The sequence below is a fragment of the Phaenicophaeus curvirostris genome, chromosome 16 (genome assembly GCF_032191515.1).
Source record: "Phaenicophaeus curvirostris isolate KB17595 chromosome 16, BPBGC_Pcur_1.0, whole genome shotgun sequence".
NCBI classification, from domain to species: domain Eukaryota; kingdom Metazoa; phylum Chordata; class Aves; order Cuculiformes; family Cuculidae; genus Phaenicophaeus; species Phaenicophaeus curvirostris.
Window position 1 is genome coordinate 16929528 of NC_091407.1, and position 16586 is coordinate 16946113.

Genomic DNA, 16586 nt, shown 5'->3' on the forward strand with positions numbered 1-16586 from the left:
TGGGCCAAGGCCTCCCCACCCTCACGGCAAAATATTTCTTCTTAAAACCTCATCTCACTCTTCCCTCTTCTGGCTGAAAATCATTCCCCTTCATCCTATCCCTGCGCTCCTGGAGCCCCTTTCAGCTGCTCTAACGTCTCCCCAAAGCCTTCTCTTCTCCAGGCTGAACAACCCCAACTCTCTCAGCCTGGCCTCGTACGGGAGGTGCTCCAGCCCTCAAATCATCTCTGTGGCCTCCTCTGGACTCGCTCCAACAGCTCCATGTCCTTCCTGTGCTGAGGACTCCAAAACTGAATGCAGGGCTCCAGGAATGCAGCTGGCTCTGCAGCAACAGCCCCAGGACAGGGTTTACTGGTGGGGCTCTTTGACTGTTCCAGTCTAGGAATGGGGAAGGGGAGCAGAGCTTGGCCATGATACAACCTCATCCTTCCCTGTCTTTGGGAGGGAAATTTCCTGCTCCACCACGCAGTGACGCCCCAGGGATTATCAAGACCTGCTGCTGGAAGGGCAGGGGAGATGGAGAGGTCCAGGCTTCACCCAGGAAAGGCAACAGAAGATGCATCTAAAGCAGATCCCAAAATACCCCATTAATATTCTTGTGCTTCCAAGAAGCTTGAGACCTTTGTTGTCTCCCAGGAAAGCCACTCTTGAGCTGCATGGCTGAGCTCACACAACACTTGTGCATTCGGTGTGGCTGGAGAATGTCCTGAAATCAAAGAAGGGTTCTGGGAAGCTCTCTGGGGAGCCCTGGAATTGTTTCACCACCATCAAACCACTTGATTTAAGCAGAGGTGAGGGGGTTCAAACTTCAAAATGTGTCCTTAAACACAAGTGAACAGGGATGGTGAGAACAGAGCACATCACACGAGGATCTGTGTCTCCGGGCACATCCACAGCAGTGCAAGGTGTGCTGAGACCAGCAGTTACCAAAGTGCTTCCCTGCAGGAGAAACACAGTTTGCTTCTCTTTCCAAGGAATCATAGAATCACAGAATCAATTTGTTGGAAAAGACCTTTGAGACCATCGAGTCCAACTGGTCCTGTCCACTAATGAACCAGATCCGTGAGCATCTTTTAAACCTGTCCAGGAATGGGGACTCCACCACTGCCCTGGGCAGCCTCTGCCAGGGCCTGAGAACCCTTTCTGTGAAGGAATTTTTCCCAATATCCAATCTAAACCTCCTCCAGCACAACTTGAGGACATTTCCTCTCATCCTATCGCTTGTTACACACGAGGAGAGACCAACACCCGCCTCGCTCCAACCTCCTTTCAGGCAGTTGTAGACAGTGATGAGGTCAAGAAGAGCAGCTATTGCCCTGAACACAAGGACCCTTGTACCCAAGCCCAGCTTTTCTTTAGTCCCAAGCCACAGGGGAAGCTTCATCTCCATAAGCCTCTCCCTCAGTGCCTGCTCACTGTGTCACTGGAGTAATTAGTTCCATATTGGCTTTAGCATGAAAACAGATTTCATTCACTTGGTTTTAATTTTCAGTCCTGACTGTCTCCCTGACATTCATGAATGGCTAAACAGAGAATCCAATTAAACTTTCTCTGCACCATTAATTACCCTAGGCTCCTCTATCATCCTTCTCTACACTACCTCTACTGAAGCAGATCCCACACATTTTATAGTGGAATTCGTTTCATATTATTGTTCTTAAAACTGCAATTTTATAACCCTCTCTCCTTATGCCACAGCCCTTCCTAAGACAAAGCAGCACCATAGGACCTGGGAACAGTTTGGGCTGGAATGGACCTCAAAGCCCATCCAGTTCCACCCCCTGCCATGGGCAGGGACACCTCCCACTGGATCAGGGGCTCCAAGCCCCATCCCACCTGGCCTGGAACACCTCCAGGGATGGGGCAGCCACCACTGCTCTGGGCATCAGTCCCCTGCTCTGTTATTTCCAGCATTGTTTTCCCTCTTATCTTGTACTTCTCCCTTAAGATGCTGTTGCTGAACCCATTGGTGTGAGAGCTACTCAAATAATACCATATAAAAACCTCACAGAACACAGGCAGGTGCTTTTGGTTGGTGTTTCTTGAGAGCAGAAGCAGGGATTTGCATTTCCTGCTGGCAGCAGCAGCTGAGCTTCTCCTTGCGTCCCCTCCTAAACACCAATTCCCCCGCAAGACTTTAAGGGCAGCTGGGTGCAGCACTGAGCACGTGGAAATCACAGGAGTCATGGTTTGGTGGGAACCAGCTCATAGTTTTGCCCTGGAACTGCACCAGAGCCACTGCCTTTTGGAAACAAGAGCTGTCCTGTTGGTTTCAATTCGATTTAAACTGCTGCAGCTGGGAAATCTGGCTTGATAAGGGATCATAGAAATGTTAAGGTTGGAAAAGACCTCTAAGCTCATTCAGTCCAACCATCAGCCCAACCCCACCGTGCCTCCTAAACCATGTCTCAAAGTGCCATATCTACACACGTTCTGAACCCCTCCAGGGTTGGGGACTCCACCACCACCCTGGGCAGCCTCTGCCAGTGCCCAAGAACCCTTTCCCTGAAGGAATATTTCCCAATATCCAATCTAAACCTCCCTCAGCAAACTTGAGGCCATTCCCTCTCATCCCATCACTTGTTCCTTGGGAGCAGAGCCCAGCACCCACCTCACTCCAACCTCCTTTCCAGGAGCTGCAGAGAGTGATGAGGTCTCCCCTCAGCGTCCTCTTCTCCAGGGCCCTCAGCCGCTCCCACAACCCCTGTTCTCCAGACCCTTCCCTTCTCCGGACGCGCTCCAGCCCCTCAAGGAGTGAGGGGCTCACTTTCTTGGAGTGAGGGACCCAAAACTGAACCAGGATTCGAGGTTTGGCCTCCCCAGCGCCGAGTGCAGGGGACGATCCCTGCCCTGTTCCTGCTGGCCACCCCAGGGCTGATCCAAGCCAGGATGCTGGTGGCCTTCTTGCCCACCTAAGCGCAGATCTATTTTAGATGCGCCTGGCTCACTGATACATATTTTCACTGTTTTGCGTAAAAGTGCTGCCATTTACATACAGTCAGGCAGAGAGAGATCATTCCAACACGACATCGCTGGACTCCTGCTGATGACGTGCCTTCGCCAGCCTACATGGATCACAAACTTTTATTTGGTGTGAGCAAGCCCTCAGCAGGGAGGAGGAAGCACAGAATGGCATTGCTGCGTCTCCAAGACTTGGAGAACAAGTCTTCTGAGGAGCGGCTGAGGGCCCTGGGGCTGTTTAGGCTGAAGAAGAGGAGGCTGAGGGGAGACCTCATCATTCTCTGCAGCTCCTGGAAAGGAGGTTGGAGCGAGGTGGGTGCTGGGCTCTGCTCGCAAGTGACAAGAGATAGAACAAGAGGAAATGGCCTCAAGTTGTGCCAGGGGAGGTTTAAATTGCACATTAGGAAAAATTCCTTCACAGAAAAGGTTCTCGGTTACTGTCAGAGGCTGCTCAGGGAGGTGGTGGAGTCCCCATCCCTGGAGGGGTTTAACAGACGGACAAACAAGGTGCTCAGGGATCTGTTTCAGTGGTGGACAGCGATGGTTGGACCTAATGATCTCAAAGGTCTTTTCAACTAAAGAACTCCATGATTGTATGATTCCAGTATCCTCACCACTCCTTCCTGTAGCCTTATCACCTCACACCTGGTCTGGAACAGGATCATAGCCTGCAGAATTGCTCTGGCCTTATTTATTAAACCAGCAGGCACATTCTCAGCAGCAGCTTACCAGTCCCTGCGCCGACAGCACCGTGATCTGTACTGGTGTGACTGGTGCCTGTTGTGTCTCACTGGGAGGAACTGAAGCAGCAGGCAAGGCAGAGGAGTCCCTTTCCACAGACAGCCCCACAGGGACATCCATGGCTCTGCAGAGAAAAGTGGAAAGAAACATGAAACCGCTCCATTCCTCTCCCAGAAACGTCTGCTGAGCACAGCGACCACAGCAAGGAGAGCACAGAGCTTTGTCAGTGGCGAATCTCTCACGAGGAGCAGGAGGAGGACGTGGGGTTGGAACTGGGTGGCTCGAAGGTGCCTTCCAACCCAAAGGAAGAAATTGAAGGGGAAAGTTATCCAGCTCTATCAACTGAACCCTGGTGCAGCACCAGCTCTGTCCCACACAGGCTCTCCATGGCCTCTGGTTGCCTGCTGGCCCCACAACCCTCCCAGCAGCAGTGGCGCTGCCCACCCAGCCCCTCGTTTGCACCCAGGGATGGCCCTGACGGGGGGACCCCTCAGTCTGGGCTGGGGCAGGGAGGACCTGGGGACAGGGGAGAGGCGCAGGGCAGGGTGTGGGGCAGGGGAGGTGTGGGGCAGGGGATGGGGGGACAGGGGAGGTGTGGGGCAGGGGATGGGTCCAGAGGGGGTGTGGGGCAGGGTATGGGGGGACAGGGGAGGTGTGGGGCAGGGGATGGGGACACGGGTCACGGCTCTGCCACCTCCCCTGCCGCCTCCCCTCCCGCTCCCGGGGGACGCGGGACTCGAACCCGGAGTCTCACAGTCCAGCTGCCGCGTAACCGTAGCGACACGGCTGCTTCCGCCAGGCCCGGAAATCTCGCGAGATCTCACGTGAAGCCGCTGCGTGGCGCCATGATGGATGTGGGCAGCCCTCACCCTGCCCATGGTGGGGGTCCTAGAGCCCCGGGCTGGGGGGGACCCGGGGGCTCTCCCTGCATCCTAATTGAGATAATGGTATTAATTATAGCAGTAGGAGCAGTAATAGTAATAATTATAACAACAATAATAATAATAGCTATCATTTTATAGTACTAATAAATGTAACTATAGTTAAAATGTAATAAAATGTAATAAATATATAGTAATAAGTATAAAATAGAGAAAACACTATACTATACTATATTGTACTATACTATACTATGATATTTTATATTTTATTGTATTAAATTGTATTATATACAATATAATATTATATTGTGTACAATACAATAATAATGTGTTGTAATATATACAATATAACATTCTGTTATGTTATATTCTACATTAATACAAAATATAAAATATATTCTATAAATGATTTTTATTTAAAATCTATTATATGATATTAATAAAAATTGATAAATAATAAATAATATAAAAGGAGAGGAGAGCTGTGGGGCAGGGGATGGGGGGAGAGGAGAGGTGTGGGACAGGCTGTGGGTCCATGAGCAGCCCCCTCCTGTCCCCACAGTGCCCCATGGCAGCCGGGCTGTGGGGCGGCCATGGGACACTGGCACGGGTCGGTTTGGTTTGCGCGTGGCCCTCCCAGAATAGCTCGGTCTCCGATTCCATGTCCCGCGATCTCCTTGGGGTGACATTGGATTCTGCTGGCAGGGACACAGGCGTCCTGCGGCCATGGCCGGCAGGCAGCGGCGCGGGGGGTCCCGGCAGCGGGCAGCGAGCCACGGCCCCTCTGCATCGCCCCACAGCCCCTCTGCATCGCCCCACGGCCCCTCCGCATCACCCACGTCCCGCGCCCCTGCAGCCACCGGTGCTGCCCCCAAAGCCACGCGCCCCAAGGAGCCCATGGAGGAGCCCACAGCCAGGGGACCTGACGTAGACTCACTGGGCTTCCAGGCCATGGACCACAATGTGCCGGGGTTGTCTCGTGTCATCCTCCAGAAGCTCAACATGAAGAGCTATGAGGACTACAAGTGAGTGAGCACCCATGTGTGCAGTTCCTCCTCTTCCTCCTCTTGTATGTCCCCTCACAACCGCTTCACCCCACCCTCCTTCATCACTCCCTCCTTCATCTCACCTTCCTTCATCCCACCTTCCTTCATCTCACCTCCCTTCATCCCACCTTCCTTCACCCCACTCTCCTTTACCCCACTCTCCTTCATCCACCTTTGTGTGAGAGGTGCTGATGGGGCTCCCCTCAACCACCCTGTTCCCCAGCTCCCCCCGCCAGCCAGCCTGGGGCCACATGTTCATGGCTGGAGCTAAAATCTCCGGCAGCCTTGGAGGGAGGACACTAACAAGGTGGGTGTTGGTCTCTTGTCCCAAGTGATAGGCAATAGGATGAGAAGGAATGGCCTCAAGCTGCACCAGGGCAGGTTCAGATTGGACATCAGGAAAAAGTTCTTCACCAAAAAGGTTCTCGAGCCCTGGCAGAGGCTGCCCAGGGAGGTGGAGGGGTCCCCATCCCTGGAAGGGTTTAGCAGATGGGCAGATGAGGTGCTCAGGGGTCTGGTTCAGTGCTGGACAGGGATGTCTGAACTCGATGATCTTGAAGGTCTTTTCCAGCTTAGTGATTCTATGGTTCTAACCTCCCCAACATCTGCAGGTCTGCCATGGATGGGAGGAAGAGCAGCAGCGATTTCGGCATCCGGACTTACTTCGAGATGTTCCAGAAGATGGAGGACACCTTTAAGTTTTGTGCCGAGTGCAGGAAGCTCCCTGATGCCCTCCCTGACCCCAAAAGCCTCCGGAGATGCAAGAGGTATAGGATGTGTGTGTGTCTGACGGCACAGGGCTGGATCCACTCCCTCAATCGAGGTGAAGCTGAGGGTGTCTGGCCCCAACACCCACCACCAGCTGCAAGAGCCCTCCAAAACAGTGAGGAAGCCCTGGGGGCTCAGCAGACCAGGGCTCCCTCAACACATCTGGGCACCCTTCCTCGCTCCCCAGGTGCCAGAATGTGTACTACTGTGGCACGGCGTGTCAGCGTGCCAACTGGCCGCTGCACAAGAAGTTCTGCAAGAAGCTGAAGCTGGTGGCTGTGGATCGGCTGGTGGAATGGCTCGTCTTCACAGGTAGGGCAGGGGACACCGCTCCCACCCCATGTGTCCCCCCTTCCAGACTGCCTGAACTTCAGGGGCTGCAAGGGATCTGTGGATGGAAAGTGGAGTCTCTCTTCCCGGCTCCAGCATGGGGTTCCTCCTCCTGGCTCCAGTATCCATGGATGGATGTGGGGTCCCTCCTTCCGGCTCCAGCATCCATGGATGGATGTGGGGTCCCTCCTCCTGGCTCCAGCATCCATGGATGGACATGGGGTCCCTCCTTCTGGCTCCAGCATCCCTGCGGCCATGGTGGGACAGGCAGCCTGGGCTGTGGGGCCATCAATGCTTCTCCTTGCCTCCCTCAGGAGACATCCCCTTCCCCACGGAGACCTGGACAAAACCCACCTGGGATGTGAAGGGCTGGGAGGACTGGTTCTCCATGCAGGAGCAGCTGGAGGAGAAGCTGGACACCATCCTGGCTGGGCGGTACATGACCCTCCTCTGGGCCAATGCAGGGAAGCCCCGGCCAGAGGACAAGGAGCTGCGTGAATCCATCCGGCGTCTGGTCACCGACTTCCACTCGCGGCCACTCACCATTGGCTTGGGGCTGCGGCTTTTTGGCATTGACCCCCTCGCCAAAGCCCTCACAGTGCACGTGGTGGGGGCGTCCCACGTCGAGACCCTCAACACCCAGTTGACGGACTACGATGAGCTGACACGGATGTTCCCAGGCCACCAGGGCATGGAGGTGGTGATGGTGGGGGTGGATGTGGTTGATGGAGCCATCATGAGGCCACCCCTGGCGACACCGGCACCCCATGGAAGGGTCTATCTCAGCAGCTACAAGGGGCTCTACCATGATTTCTGGGAAAGCCATGTGGAGACCAAGCTGGCTGCCCACCCGGACCTGGTGGTGGGCTTCCATCCAGGTGAGTTCCTGTGCACAGAGGGCCCTGGACACTCACCACCTTGCTGCCTGGAGCAGGACATCTCCAGCAGGGCCGTCCCTGAGCACCCTGGTACCACTGTTTCCTTGCAGGTCTCCATGCTTGCCCAGACCTGCTGGTGGCCCACCTTGCTAGGGCTGCCAAACCCCACCGCTGGTGTTACCACGCACTCTAGGGCTCTGGTATGGAGTGGGTGCTGTTAATCCCAGCATTCCTGGCAGCCAGGGTGTGATGAGAGGACAGCAGGACCCTCAACACCATCTCCCCACAGGTCTCCATGCCTGCTCAGACCTGCTGGTGGCCCACATTGCTAGGGCTGCCAAACCCCATTGCCAGTGTCACTGTGCACCCGGGGGCTCCAGAACGGAGTGGGTGCTTTTAAACCTGGTGTTCCCGGCTTCCTGGGCTGGGTGGACAGCAGGACCTTCACTGCCATCTCCTTGCAGGTCTCCGTGCCTGCCCAGACTTGCTGGTGGCCCACCTTGCTAGGGCTGCTAAACCCCATTGCTGCTGTCACCGTGCGCCCTGGGGCTCCAGCAAGGAGCGGGTGTTCCCTGGGGTCAGGGTGGGCTGGGAGGACAGCAGGACCCTCACCACCACCTCCTTGCAGGTCTCCATGCCTGCCCAGACCTGCTGGCGGGCTGGCTGCCCACCCTGCTGCTGCTGCGGGACTACTGCCTGCCCGTCCTCTTCACTGTCTACAGGTGAGTGTGACCCCACCGCCCTCGGCATCCCAGCACAGCCATGCCATAATGAGGCCTGTCTGCTCTCCTGGCAGCGAGCAGGAGCTGAAGTCCTCCCTGCAGATCCTGGTGGAACTCCAGACTCACGTCGTGGGCTACGCTGCCAACCCTTTTGCCTCGCTCCGGCCTGAGCAGGTCTTCTCCAGCCCCAACAAGGCGCCTGTCTACTGCAGCTCCTACTACATTGCCCTGCTGGGAGCGGAGGCGGCGGCTGTGCCGGGCGTCGAGGAGCTGGAGGACGGCGATGGGTGGCAGGGACGGGAGCCCAGTGGTGCCGGGGGCATCGCTGTGGGGCTGGGCTGACCCACTGCTGCCACCACCTGTGCTGCCTGCTGAGTCCCTGGTCCAGGGAACACAGGAAAGGTGTGGGGCAGGGTGTGGGGACAAGGGAGGTGTGGGGCACAGCATGGGGACAGGGGAGATGTGTGGGGACAGGGAGAGCTGTGGAGACAGGGAGAGCTGTGGGGCAGGGTGTGAGGCCATGGCCAGCTCTCCCTGCACAGCCTGGGGATGGCAGAGGCTCCGCGCCCTGCGTGGGGCCAATAAATTGGCATCACCAGCACCACCAGCTCCGCATCTTCAACTTGTATTTCCACAAAGGCCTTTGTTTTCCCCAAAGGAAACAACCTTTGGACAACGAAGGGGAGCCCGACTGCAGGACCTGTCCCCGGATTCCTCTGGAGACCCCCAAATGGGCACCCAGTGGTCACAGTCACTGTCACACTGTGCCCTGCACTGGGGCTCCAGCTGGGCTCTGGCTCACAGATAGCGGCTGCCACTGCTGCCCTGGTGCTCACCAGCATCAAGTGCTGGGTGAACCGGCGTCACCTGCCACTGCTGAGGACACACACTGGCTGGGTGTCCCCTCCCAGTGCAGTTGGTGGGTCCAGCACAGCCATGGTGGCTTGCATGGCGATGGTGACGTGGCCATAGTGACAATGGTAGGGCACAGACATGGTGGCATGGCCATGGGGATGGTGGCAGGGCATGGCCATGGTGACATGGCGATAGCAGCATGGCAAGGCTATGGTGGCACAGCGTGAAAATGGTAACAATGACCCCAGTGGGCACCCGCGATGGCTCAGGGAGCCCAGTACCTGCCAGGGCTCCCTGTGTGCCAATGGCAGAGCCCAGCCCAGCATTGATATCTGCCAGCGAGGCCACGGCGGGCAGTGGGGCTGGCACAGTGCAGCTGCAGCAGTGGCACCGCCAGGGTCACTCAGCGCCCGCACGTTCCCACAGCATGGACAGCATCAAGGTCTCCGGCGCCAACTTCTTGTGCAGGCGAGTGGTGGGGGGCGCGAGGAAATTGGGGGCCTCGTTGCTGAGTGGGGTGGAGGGGGAACTGGCAGGGGCCGAGTGCGTGGCTGCTCTGCTGCGCTGATGGCGATGGTGGGTGCCAGGACCTCATTGGTGGCCTCCTGCGTCTCTCGCTCATAGTGCTGCACCTCCTCCATCATCATCCCTGCCCGAGCACAGCCGGGCTTGCAGCGCTCGGCATGGCCGCATCCTGCTCCCCATCATTCCAGGGCAACGTGCATCCCACTAGCTGGGGACTGGAAATGGGACAGGGGCTCGGGACAGGGCGATGGAGGGTGACACCGGACAGAGCAGCCAGTCCCCAGCAGCAGGGAAGGAGTGGACATTCCTGGAGGTGACCAAGACCAGGTTGGTTGGGGCTTAGAGCAACCAGATCCAGTGGGTGGTGTCCCTGCCCACGGCAGGGGTGGAACTGGATGGGCTTGCAGGTCCTTTCCAACCCAAACCATTCCATGATTCTATGACAGGACAGAGAGTGCAGGCAGGGGTGGACCCTCCAGCATGCAGGGTAGGGAGGGCTCGGTGTGCAGGCAACGTGGTGGGTCTGGGGTCCCCGTCCCTGTGGGGTTAGGGCTGCTGGTTCCCCAGCTTTTGGTGGGTGGCCACTTGTATAAAAACTTTGGGTTGGAAGGGACTTCAAAGTCCATCCAGTTCCACCCCTAGCCATGGGCAGGGACACCTCCCACTGGATCAGGGGCTCCAAGCCCCATCTAGCCTGGCCTGGAACACCTCCAGGGATGGGCCAGCCACCACTGCTCTGGGCAACCTGGGCCAGGGCCTCCCCACCCTCACTGTGAAGGATTTCTTCCTAATGTCTAGTCTAAATCTTCCCCCTCCAATCTGAGTCTCAAAGGCCTGCACCTCTTCCAGGGCTAAGTCTGGAAGGCAGGCAACCACTCCCCACCACAGCCCCACGCCCACCGCAGGGGTCCAGAGCCTCCCCAGTGACCACCCACACTCACCACACCACTTGTCTGCCCATGTGATTGCCTGCTGGTGCCCGATGAGCAGGATGTCCCGGATCACCTGTGATGCACTGTGGGGCTCAGCACCCTGGTTCTGCCCCTCCAAAAGGACATTCCCTGCCTCCATCCCAACCTCGCCCCCACCTCACCTCGTGAATGAACTGCTCCACCCATGTCTGCAGCCCCCACACCTCAAATTTGACACTCACCAGCTTGTAGGAGCACATGATGGGCTTGATGTGGTGGCGCCAGCCCTCCTGCAGCGGCCCCTGGCCCGTCTTGGCCAAGCTGAAGAAACGGGGGTCCTGAGGTGGGGAGGGGGAGCAGAGAGGGTCTTTGAGGCCCTCTGGGGCTGGGGGACAAGGAGGCAGCTCCAAGGATCTCCCCCTGTCCTGCTCATGCTACCTCCAGGCTGTGGTAGTACCGCTTGGGGATCGCGTTGAAGGCAATGTCCAAGAAGGAGACCTCATGGTCACCCAGGACCTTATCGTTGTGGAAGATCTGGGGAGAGGAGAAGAGGACATGTGTGTCCCCCACGATGAGTTTGCCAGGTCTCAGCTGGCAGCACAGACTCACGTTCTCGCTGTCCCTGCAGTTGTCTTCATACTTGGTCTCAGTGTAGATGGAGAACTTGGGCAGGAAGGAGCACTGCAGGGAGCGGCTGTCAGCTGGTCCCGAGGGACACCCGCTCCAAGGACACCCAGCCCCAAGGGACATCCATGCTGAGTGACACCCACCCCAAGCAACATCCAGCCCCAAGGACGCCTGGCCTGAGTGATGCCCAGTCCCAAGGGACACCCACACCTAAGGGACGCCAAGCCCCAAGGGATGCTCAGCCCCAAGTGACACCCACCTTGAAGGGACGCCCAGACCCCAGGACACCCAACCCTAAGGGGTGTGCAACCCCAAGGGGCAACCATCCTGAGGGACATCCAGCCCAAAGGGATGCCCAGCCCAAGGACACCTGCCTTGAAGAACGCCCATCCCCAAGGGAGGACAACCATCCTGAGGAACATCCAGCCCCAAGGAATGCCCAGCCCCCAGGACACTAAGGGACCACCATCCTGAGGAACGTCCAGCTCCAAGGACACCAACCCCGAAGAACGCCCAGCCCCATCAGACAACCATCCTGAGGAACATCCAGCCCCAAGGACACCAACCCCAAGCGATGCCCAGCCCCCAGAATGCTGATCCCTAAGGACACTCACTGTGAGGGACGTCCAGCCCCAAGGATGCCCATCCCAGGCACACCCCCAGCCCCTGTGCCCCTTCCCCAATCCCACCAGGGCAGAGGTGATGCAGAAGATGCGAGGGGTCACTGCCTGCGCCCAGCTCGGCAGCTTGCTGCGGGCACCGTGGCCAGGGGCTCTGCTCAGGGCAGGATGCAGCCAGAACCCACCCCAGGGACCTCTGCCACCTCCCCAGGACCCTCACCTCCACTCCAGGACCCACCAAGGGACCCCTGCCACATCCCCAGGACCCTCATCTGCACCTCAGGACCTCCACTTCCACCTCATGACCGTCACCTGCACCATATGACCCAGTCAGGGATCTCTGCCACCCATCCACCCCCTGGACCCTCACCTCCACCTCATGATCCACCAAAGGAACCTCGCTACCTCCCCAGAACACTCACCTCCACCCCAGAACCACTACCTGCACCCTAGGACCCTGCCAGGGACCTCTGCCACCTCCCCAGGACCTTCATCTGCACCCCAGGACCCCTTCCAGGGACCCAATCCCTTCCCCAGGACCCCCATCTCCAACCCAGGTCCCTGCAGTGCCCCCATTGCCCCAGCACCCTGTGCCCATCCTGCCACACCAGGGGCAACCAGGGATATGCCAGGGACACCCTGGGCACCCAGAGGCACACCAGGGGACACTCAAGGACACCCTGAGCCACCACAGGGACACCCAGGGGCACCCAAGGACACCAGTCACAGCCCAGCACCCACTGGGACCCAGAAAGGGGGGCCCAGCAGGAGACAGGGCACCCTGAGGAAGGCAGGGGACACCCTGGGTGATGGGTTCACCCTGGGAGATGGTGCAGTCCCCGAAGGTGGGTCCACTACTGGGAAACACATGGAGCCCCCAAAGATGGGTGCACCCCTCAGAGATGGGTTCACCCCAGGAGAGGGTGCAGTCCCTCAACATAAGGGAACACCCTGGAGACCGGGGCACCCTCAGAGATGGGTGCAGCCCCCAAAGATGGGCACGCCACTGGGAGATGAGTGGAGCCCCCAGAGATGGGTTCACCCCAGGAGATGGGTGCACCCTTGGGAGATGATTACTGAGGACTCAGGAATGATGCTCCCCATGGAGCTGTTGGAATGTGTCCAGAGGAGGCTACAAGGATGATGCAAGGGCTGGAGCACCTCCTGCTTGAGCACAGGCTGGGAAAGTTGGGGTTTTTCAGCCTGGAGAAGAGAAGGCCCCGTGGAGACCTTAGAGCAGCTTCCAGGACTGAAAAGGGCTCCAGAAAAGCTGGGGTGGGGCTTTTTCCAAGGGCATGGAATGACAGGACGAGGGGCAATGGCTTTAAGTTGGAAGGGGGAAGACTTAGACTAGAGATAAGGAGGAAGTTCTTCATGGTGAGAGTGGGGAGGCCCTGGCCCAGGTTGCCCAGAGCAGTGGTGGCTGCCCCATCCCTGGAGGTGTTCCAGGCCAGGTTGGATGGGGCTTGGAGCCCCTGACCCAGAGGGAGGTGTCCCTGCCCATGGCAGGGGTGGAACTGGATGGGCTTTGAGGTCCCTTCCAACCCAAACTATTCTATGATTCTATGAGTACTGGAGGGGGGACATGCCCACCCCGACCTGCTCACGCTCCCCACCGTGGCTCTGCCTCCTCCCCACCCGACACCCCTCACCTGGAGAGGTGGATGCGCTTCTCGGTGAACTGGCCGGGGCCGTGGACGGGGTCCTTATGGGGCTCATTCTTCACTACCTCCACACCTTCGCCCCTCTCGCTCTCCTGGTGGCTGTGCTTGCTGATGGTGTAGAGCTGCCCCATGCAGCACTGCAACCACAGCGCCGGCTTCAGCACCATCCTGGCTCAGCCTGGCACTGCGATAGGCTCCTCTTTGCTGCCAGCCACACCACTGAGAGGGGACACTGAGGCACGGAGTAAAGGGGTGACGCATCCATAGCTGGGCAGTGGGCAGGGGTTTCTTGTTTCAACCCCCCTGCACTCTGGGCTGCTCCAGACCCAGGTGAGGGTCTCATGCTGCCCTCCCTGCTCTTCCCTGGTGTCCAAGTGCCTTGCAGAGCTCCTGGAACACCCAGGAGGAGCCAGGGGCAACTCTACACACACCTAGGAAGAGAGGCATGGATACGGGTATCTGTGTGTGGATTTGATGATGCAGCCAGGCAGATGTATTCTCCTGCTCTGCTGAAGATCTCATCCATCATCTGAACCTCCAGCATCATCTTCTCTCCCCTCTTTGCCTCACTGAGAACCTTCCCCAGGTGCCAACACAAAACTGGTGCCCAGCACCACTGCGGCTCCCTGAATCGTCCCCTGTGGCACCCAGTGCCCAGGAGCAACCTTTGGCTGGGGTGCCCACTGGCTGCCGGTGGGGATTACGGCTCCCGGCCAGAGCAAGGCTGAGTCTGTGACCCCATCAGAGCTGCCACCCTGAGCACCCCCAGTGCTCTTTGCCCACTGTGTCCCCCTCCTCACCTCATCCTGGAAGTGGGATGACCCTGGTGCTGCCGATGGGTCTTCAGGCTCCATGGCAGAGCGGGGATTGACCCCACGCTCCCCATTGGAGCAGCCACCCTGAGCACTGTGAAGCCATGGTCACTGAAAGCCCCAGTGCTCCGTACACACTGATTGACCTTGTGTCCCCCTCATCACCTCCTCCTGGGACAGGGGTGACTTCGGTGCTGCTGATGGGGCTTTGGGCTCCTTTCCAAAGCAAAGCAGGGATGGACCCCATGATCCCCATCAGAACAGCCAAGCTGAGCGCCGTGGTGCCATGGGCACCCAAATTCCCTGTGCTGCTTGTCTGCTGGCCCATCCCATGTGCCCCTCCTCACCTGCTCCTGGGACAAGATGCTGCCACCGGGCTCTGTGCCCCAAGGTCCCGTGCCCAGGGACATGCTGCTCCCCCTGCTGCGCCCCAAAACCAGGCTTAGTACTCACATGGAACACCCTGACCCCAATCACCATGGCCAATGCCCACCCCAGGCTCCTGCTGCAAGCCGTGCCACGAGGGGACACCAAGGGGACAACCAGGGGACATCAAAGGGGACCATAAGGGACATCAAGAGGACATCAAGGGGACAGTAGAGGGGGGATGATGAAAGGACATCTGAGGGGACCACGAGGGGACACCTGAGGTGACCACGAGGGGACATCTGAGGGGACCATGAGGGGGTATCAAGGGGACCATGAGAGGACAGTAAAGGGGACCAGAAGTGGATGTCAAGGGGACCATGAGGGGACATCCGAGGGAATCATGAGGGGACCACAAAAGGACAGCAGAGGGGACCATGAGGAAGTATCAAGGGGACCACAAAGGGACAGCAGAGGGGACCACGATGACCTGCAGCCCCTCCAGGGTGCACCCCAATCTCCTGGCAGAGCCCCCTCTGTCCCTGGGTGGGGTTTGGGGGTCCTCCTGCCCTCTGCCCCACTCTCGCCACTGAGATCCCCGGGCACGGGCAGCCTCGCACTCAGCTCCTCGGTGGTGAGTGGCACGCAGATGCGATACTCCTTGACCAGCATGGTGGCATGAGCGTCACACTGGGGTTCACACCGGGAGTCACGTGGGGGCACAAATCATTCTGGGGGGACCCATGGGTGGGGGGGATGCGGTGAGAGTGGGGAACTGAGCTCGGCAGCCTTCCACGCTCCCATCCCATCACCCCGCGCTCGGTGACTTCACGAGCCGTTGCCATGGCAGTGGTGTGAGGTCACCCATGCGAGGAGGAGGAGAAGAAGAAGCGCTGGGTGGACCTGGCTGGGGACACCCTGAAACCCCTAGGGCCTTTACCACTTCCCTGCCAGACAGACACCCACACCCCATGTCAGGTGCCTCGGAGCACACGTCCCCCAACAACACAGTGCCAACTCTTGGAGGCACCGCGTTCCACGCCCGTGGGTGGCGGCCAATGTGAGGAGAAGGTCGTGGGGACACCAGGATGGGGTGAGAGCTGTCCATGCCCATGGGGACCCAACCCTGAGGACCCAAATTCTTGGCTGTCTCAGCAGGTGCACCCAGGGAGATCCCATTGCCACCTCCCTGGCATGGGACGTCCTTTCCCTGGGCTGGAACTTGGAGCGGCCACCATCGGGGTGGCCCCAGCACCCACTGCAGAGCTTGTCTAGGGTCAGCTTGTCCAGCTGGGGACACAGGATGTCCCTACACACAGGGACATCCCTGGGAGCACTGGGGACACAGGAGACCCCCCAGGAGCGCCTCGCGCCGTGTTGTGACCCCCATCCTGGCACTGGGGGCCCAGGCTGCCTGGGGGGGCTCCGTCCCGCCGTGCCACTGGGAGAGGTGGGTGAGGGCTGCAGCAGGTTGGAGCTTGGTACCGGCACCCGGACTGAGACCAAGATTGAGACTGAGACCGAGATCGTGACACACACCGAGACTGAGACCGGGACCGAGACTGAGACCTGGACCAGGACCAGGACTGAGGCTGAGACCCAGATTGAGACTAAAATCATGACCCAGACCAGGACCGAGACCGAGATTGTGACCCAGACCGAAACTGAGACCAGGACCTGGATGTATCCCGATCCTGGATCAGGGCCGAGCTGCGCCCGCCCCGCTCCCCTGCTCTCACCGAGCCCTGCGGCTCCGGCCCGATGGGAGGAGAGAGCGCCGCGGGCCAGGATGAACAGGGCCCAGCACTGGGACCACAGCAGGAGCGGGGCTGAACCACAGAGTCACAGAATCACTGGGTTGGAAAGGACCCACTGGATC

General features: G+C 58.6%; 3 protein-coding genes across 3 annotated transcripts in view; 1 reads left to right on the forward strand and 2 right to left on the reverse strand.

Moving 5' to 3' along the window:
- CFAP70 (cilia and flagella associated protein 70) overlaps positions 1-4423 on the reverse strand; it is a 31625-nt gene extending 27202 nt beyond the window's left edge. The window contains exons 1-2 of the mRNA XM_069870095.1: positions 4397-4423; positions 3691-3826 (exon numbers count right to left, since the gene is read on the reverse strand). Of these exons, the coding sequence (XP_069726196.1) occupies positions 3691-3822 (132 nt within the window). The 5' untranslated portion in view covers positions 3823-3826; positions 4397-4423. The remainder of the gene's footprint in view (positions 1-3690; positions 3827-4396) is intronic.
- Positions 4424-5297: 874 nt separating this feature from the next.
- MSS51 (MSS51 mitochondrial translational activator) lies at positions 5298-8751 on the forward strand. Its single transcript, XM_069869798.1, has 6 exons — positions 5298-5608; positions 6241-6396; positions 6585-6709; positions 7042-7605; positions 8234-8327; positions 8402-8751. The coding sequence occupies exons 1-6, from the start codon at positions 5310-5312 to the stop codon at positions 8667-8669; spliced, it is 1506 nt and encodes a 501-aa protein (XP_069725899.1). The 5' UTR covers positions 5298-5309; the 3' UTR covers positions 8670-8751.
- An 830-nt stretch (positions 8752-9581) lies between these two features.
- On the reverse strand, positions 9582-15379 carry LOC138727780 (cytoplasmic phosphatidylinositol transfer protein 1-like). The gene is given in 9 exon segments (XM_069870549.1): positions 9582-9730; positions 9733-9831; positions 10649-10712; positions 10801-10956; positions 11057-11152; positions 11228-11299; positions 11935-11995; positions 13518-13666; positions 15314-15379. Coding segments are annotated over 9 exon segments (912 nt in total).
- Between the last annotated feature and the right edge of the window lie 1207 nt (positions 15380-16586).